This window comes from Nestor notabilis, unplaced genomic scaffold (assembly GCF_000696875.1).
Source record: "Nestor notabilis isolate BGI_N333 unplaced genomic scaffold, ASM69687v1 scaffold4532, whole genome shotgun sequence".
NCBI classification, from domain to species: domain Eukaryota; kingdom Metazoa; phylum Chordata; class Aves; order Psittaciformes; family Psittacidae; genus Nestor; species Nestor notabilis.
Window position 1 is genome coordinate 1 of NW_009916846.1, and position 6,342 is coordinate 6,342.

The window sequence follows — 6,342 nt, forward strand, 5'->3', positions numbered from 1 at the left end:
TGATCTTGAGGTCCTTTCCAACCCAACCCAGTCTATAATTCTATGATATCTGAACACTCTGCTGATTCTTTGGTATAGGATTTTATATCACTGGGAGCATGTGGTTTTTCAGGAGCATGACCTTTTAGTTAGAGGAGAATATACTGGAAGAAATATTAAGAAAAAAAGTTATATTTACCACACACTGTCTTCAGTCAAGTGCAGGGTCTTTCCAGAAATGTCAATGTACTTATCAACACTCAGATTTATATTCCTGTCATGGGCAGAGTTGAAGTTTGTGATAACACGAGTAGGTATTCCCAAGGATCTCAGGACTGCAATACAGAATACCATAAATGTGCTGTAAATCCATTCTACAGACATTTAGAAAGTGTTTTTCTGTTTTTTTAGGAAAAGCAGTCTAGTGTATATGTTTTCAGTGGGGAAACAAGCCCTCAGAAACTTCCCTCTTAGAAAATGATGCTAGTCACTGTCATCGTGCACAATTGCTTAGAAGGCAGTTCCACTCAAGTGACATTCTTAGCTGCCATGTTTTTTTAAGAGTTAGATTCACCCATTTATTTTAATCTTTCATTCTTCATCCTGTTCTCTCTCCCATTTTCTCCCTGTGTTTGTTTTTGTTACCTTCTTCTTTTTCCTCTTCATTTCTGAGACATACTCCTCAGTTACATTATTTTTCCTTTGTATTTTCCCCAGAGTGACTCTTGTCTCTCAGAGCACCTCTGAATGGAAACTGCTAGGATGAAATGCTTTTCCCAACTTGCAGCTCCTTTTATAGGTCCTCAGAAATGTGATTTGTTTTTCTGTCATCAGTAGTTAAGACACAACACTGGCATTGTGAGGACATAGGAGAGCACTGGTTTTCTTTGAACTCTAGCTTTGAAACAGGAAACCTTGCTCTTTTCAGCCTGGCAAACTGCTTTGCGTTTTGTTTGATGATTCACAAAACTAGGGTGCAGTACTACAACTTATGGCTGTTTAAAATTGAAGAAAATAACCCTTCATGCATGGAAAGCATAGGTTCTTCACTCTCTCTGTCAAAGCTTCAACATCACAAAGTTAAAGCTACAGAAATTCTATTAAGCTTCCTTTCTGATAGTATTCTTCACCCCTTCATGTATACCTGTGCACATTACTCCTGCGAAGACCCAGCACTGGCCATACCGGACAGGTTTGTACCTGCCCCTGTACCACTTTCGAAGGATGGTCACGCTTCCACTCCACCGCAGGGGGTTGGTTCCTGAGCAGTACTTTCCATTCCACTTCCCTTCCACTACTCCTTTTTCATCATTGCTGTTAACCTGAAAGAGTCCTCCTCATGACAGACTTAAAACATTTACAGAAAAAGGGAGAGAGGGAAATAGGCAGAAATGACCCTGTTTGTGCCACCTTTCTCATTGGCTGAGTGGTGGGATATAGTATTTGAATCCAAGACAGAATTTTGTCTGCTCACATGCAACAGTTGGAATGTGGTAGTAAGGCATGTATTGTTTGTAATATGAAAAACTTCAGTGGTCCACTTGTGCAGTATGTTTGTGAGGATGGGGGATGTGTTGAGAAGGTGTAACTGTTGAAGGAAATACATACAGGTCTCTCTGAACGAATACCATTTAAGTGAAGAATACTAAATACACACATAAAATGCAGCTATACCAACACTGGTTTTCCAAAATATTCCATGTTTCTCTTGGTGTTTGGAAAACTTAGCAAATTATTTCAGAATGGACACAAGCTTTCCAGATTAGTGAAAGATCTGTTCCCAGGTTACCCAGAGAAGCTGTGGCTGCCCCATCCCTGGCAGTGTTCAAGGCCAGGTTAGATGGGGCTTTGAGCAACCTGGTCTAGTGGCAGGTGTCCCTGCACATGGCAGGTAGTTGGAACTGGATGAGCTTTAAGGTCCCCAAAACATTCTATGAGTAATTTTGGAGAATGTATCTCCATTTTATCTCTTCTGTAGCTACTTTTTTTTCCCAGAAAAGTTAGCTACTCCGATAAATTCACAATAAAGTATTGGGGGTTTTGTTAGTAAGTGTATTGTACAGCTGTAACTAGTTGATCACTTTACCATGGCACTGACAACCCTGCTCACATAGACAGGATTGTTTCGGTTGGATACATCGACAGCTGGATCTTGGCAGTGGTTCAGGCTTCGATCTAGTATAGCCAGAGAGATATCAAGGATATCCTCTTCAAACTGAAATCAAAATAATCAATATATTAAAGGCTAATTTCATAAATCAACCCAAGGATGAACTCCCCACCTACTCTCCTTCTCCTAGTGCAATAGGATGATGTTGGTAATACAGGCATTTTTTGTACTGTTAAAGAAAATAGGGCCACGAAGAAAACAAGCACTAGGCTGCTGAGCCTCCATGGTATTTGAAAGACAGCATGTTTCTGAGCACAGTTTGGGGCCATTGCTACTAGCATTCACAAAGACATTACATGGCTTGGTGGAACACACAAGACCACTCCAGATCTGGCTCAGCAGGCTTCTCACTCTCTCACATCTTGTCATGCTCCTACAGGTACCCTTATATTATAAAAGCTGATGGACTGTCAACACCTTATATCAGATGATCTAAACTGAAAGAAATAAACAAAAATAATTATCATGGATTAGATTCACTGGGACGCTGTGTTGGGCCCAGAGTGCCAAGGTGCTGTGCTGCATGGATGCAGTCAGGCAAGGATGCTGCGTGTCCTCTAAGACAGAAAGCAGGTCTGGCCTTGTTTCGCTTATTAGAGTAAAAGTAGTCACACTGATCAGGGGGAGCACTGTGTACAGCTACTAGTGCAAAAGTAAGCCATGAAGTGGTCAGGAATGGTTTTGACTGTCCCAACAAGTTGCAGGATAGCAGTGTGACTACATATAGGCTATAGTCATGACTGTAGCAGTTATGCTTAGAAAGCCAAACTGATTTTCAAAAATCCCAACTTGAGTTATTTCAGTTGAGTAGATTTGGGATATCCTTTTAGTATCTTCTGCCCCGTTATTGAACCAGCTCTGGAAATATTTAGATGTACTAGCCTTGCAATACCTAGAGGTTAATACTGTAATATTTTCCTTTGCCCTTTACAAGGGTCAAGAAACAAGTAGAATTTTGCCAGTTTCTGTAATAGGCAAAAGAAAAGGAAAGTTATGCTTTGTTTCTTTTATTTTGGTATTAGCATATGCCAGACAGGGAAGATGATCCTGATGCTGCTATAATGTGTCAATAAATGAGATACATACCTGCACTGCAAGAAAATCAGAAGTGAGAGAGGAATTCTGAACTCTTATGCTATGAGATAATTACTGTCCCTCCTCAAGAGCCTATTTACCTTCTGTTCTTATTTTCAGCATTCTAAAATAGGTGATGCTGTTTACCTGTCCATAGTTCCAAGCTTCTTGTTGAATATATTTTTCCAGTCCCTGAAATATGATTCCACTCTCATTCAGGACATACTCCCATCGCTCCTTTTCATTAGGCATATAGACGTCATCATCTAGAAGCAGAATGAGATAGACAGGCTGAAAGCAGAGTTGTTTTGCTCTAAGTGAAAATCTCATTTGAAGGGGAGTTCAGGGAAAAAAGTCAGGCTGCCTGCGCTTTCACACTCTAGGACTCCCTCATCATTTAGAGAGTGTATAATACAAGCATGAAGTTCCTTTAAGGGGAACTGACTATGCTCCTGTTCCTTTGCTAATCTCAATATGTGTCTTACTGGTTGATACCACTTGGTTTATAACTGAATGCAAGTATCAGGCAGGAAAAAAATGTAGAATAAATATTTGGAATATTTCCTGCCTCTGATTTCTTACTCTACAAGGAAGAGGCAGGATCTTTGACGCATTGCAGCACTGAAGGGGCAAAAACTTGATCTTTCATGTCGAATAAAAAAAGTAAATCTTTCTGTAGCTGTGACTGTCAGGTGCATGCTTTACCATGACGCCCAGATTTCCTGACTGAGACAATGAGGTATTTGAAGGATATGATACATCAAAACATACTTGGACACCAGGGATTGAAGAGTAGCACAAATTGGCCCAGGAGTGTTGAAGAGATCTTGTTCCCAGAAGCAATCTGGAGCTTGAGTTTGTATCGTCCAATGACAGCATTGGCTGGGCTGAATATTATGAAGTTCATGCAGCCAGGCTCACTGGGCTCTTGGGTTGCACTCCAGCCATTGGCACCCTCTTCAGAAAGGTTAAATATGGCCTTGGTCTGCTGCGATTCTGCTGGAGATGGTCCTGCCAGAGGGAAGAGGGACAGCAATTCTGAACGACAGCTGTGGGTGACACACTTGGGGTCAGTGATGATCTCAATTCTGTATTTTTTTGATGACTACACTGAGAGATAGTGGCATGTCAGATCAAATGCTTACTCAATGTAAACTGGCTGCGCTCCTATCCAGAAAATCTTTGTAACCTGTTACATGCACAACTCAGTAAAGGTGAGTAAACCCATAATCATTCTAGACAAGCTTGTTGTCCTGAAAACAGAATATGCAGGCAGGATGGGCCACACATTGTAATACACGTTTCATTAAGAGTTAGTAGCTGCCAGGAGAATTTTTTTGAGAAGTCTTTTGGGGAAGATATGGTTTAGAAATGGAGTCATATATATGTTCTCGTAATAGGGAGCACATGAAGTTAATCAAGGGTGAGCTGAGAGAGGTGGAGTTGTAAAAATGTTTGGGGATGACAAGATAAAGACAATTTGCAGTATTGCAGGTAGGTCCTTAGGAGCAGAGATAGAGGCTTGTTTTTTAGAAGGAGAATGGCCCCTATCTTTCTATTCATTATTACCTTAACTGTCTATTGCGTGGAGGTACAGATGGAACTTTAAAATGGGAGCTCCTAAGCCTAAAATAACAACAAACCCTGAATTGATACAGGACAAAGTTTAATGATTCAGGAATGGACAGCATAGCTGTAAGGCACTTGTGTTGTGGAGCTGCAGTGACTTGGATGTGAGTGCTCTGGGGAAATTACCTGTGCTTGCAATAAAGGTGAAGTTGTCTCCAGATTGCACTGTTTGGAGGTTCAGAGTGATGTTGAAGGCCTGACCTCTCCTCAAGATTGCTTCTGTGCTGCTGTACTCAGAGGTGTGGTGTGCAGCTTTATTTAGTTTGGATTGCCAATTGACATTTGCTATTTTCAGGGCTAGAAAGACACAAGGCAAGTTAACTAAAACATTGTTCCTTCAAACATGTGCATCTTTTCAGCTTGTGTAATGTAATTTTATTATATAGCTGGAGTTACATGCTCTAGGAAAAATCTACTGTTATTAAAAATTGTAAAATAAGCAACAACAACTTAGAGGAACAGCTACCACATCTTTCATGCAGGCAACTTTCAGAGTCAGAAGAAAACATCCATTCAGGGAATTAATCTTTCATGTAAAAAATAAATCAGAAAACCTATTGTATTTAGATAAGACTTGGTAAAAAGTTTGAAGATGCTGTTCTGCTGCACCATGTTCCTGCTCTTTTTCTGGGGGGTATCTCTAGTTCCCAGAATGCTTTAAAGATGTACAAAAAGAAGTGTTAAAACTCTCATGAGCAAGTGTATGCCTGATCCTGGAAATGCTGTATGACAGCTGATGAATAGAAGTCTAATATCTTCATTGTTGGACTTGCACATTATCTTCTCACGTATCTCGTATCTCACAGAATCATAGAATAGTTAGGGTTGGAAAGGACCTTAAGATCATCTAGTCCCAACCCCCCTGCCATGAGCAGGGACACCACACACTAAACTATGTCGCCCAAGGCTCTGTCCAGTCTGGCCTTGAACAGCTCCAGGGTTGGAGCATTCACAACTTCATTGGGCAACCCATTCCAGTGCCTCACCACCCTCACTGTAAAGAACTTCTTCCTTAGATCTAACCTAAACTTCCCCTGTTTAAGTTTGAAGCCATCACCCCTTGTCTTACCACTCGAGTCCCTAATGAAGAGTCCCTCCCCAACATCCTTATAGGCCCCCTTCAGACACTGAATCTCAGTTATTTACAATTCTGTTCCTTGAAGCTGGATGTTTTTTCATGCTCTGTGGGAGAAAGATAACGCATGGAGGACAGATGGTAGCATTAGGACTGGTATATCTTGAGGCAGCGCTATGGGTTGCACGATTGTATCATGATGAAATCCACTTGGAGTATTGAGACCCCACGTGGAGCACTGGGTGCAGTTCTGGTGTCCCCAGCATAAGAAGGACGTGGAGCTGTTGGAGTGAGTATAGAGGAGGCCGCGAGGATGATCAGGGGACTGGAGCACGCGCTATATGAAGACGGGCTGAGAACATTGGGGCTGTTCAGCCTGGAGAAGAGAAGCTGCGTGGAGACCCCCGAGCAGAGT

General features: G+C 41.5%; 1 protein-coding gene across 1 annotated transcript in view; it reads right to left on the reverse strand.

Moving 5' to 3' along the window:
- Nucleotides 1–178: 178 nt before the first annotated feature.
- LOC104413703 (protein-glutamine gamma-glutamyltransferase 6-like) overlaps nucleotides 179–6,342 on the reverse strand; it is a gene marked incomplete at its 3' end in the record, with an annotated part of 7,750 nt that continues 1,586 nt past the window's right edge. Inside the window, exons 2-7 of the mRNA XM_010024774.1 lie at nucleotides 4,979–5,149; nucleotides 3,995–4,234; nucleotides 3,371–3,489; nucleotides 2,066–2,194; nucleotides 1,124–1,301; nucleotides 179–314 (exon numbers count right to left, since the gene is read on the reverse strand). Coding sequence (XP_010023076.1) covers nucleotides 179–314; nucleotides 1,124–1,301; nucleotides 2,066–2,194; nucleotides 3,371–3,489; nucleotides 3,995–4,234; nucleotides 4,979–5,149 — 973 coding nt within the window. The remainder of the gene's footprint in view (nucleotides 315–1,123; nucleotides 1,302–2,065; nucleotides 2,195–3,370; nucleotides 3,490–3,994; nucleotides 4,235–4,978; nucleotides 5,150–6,342) is intronic.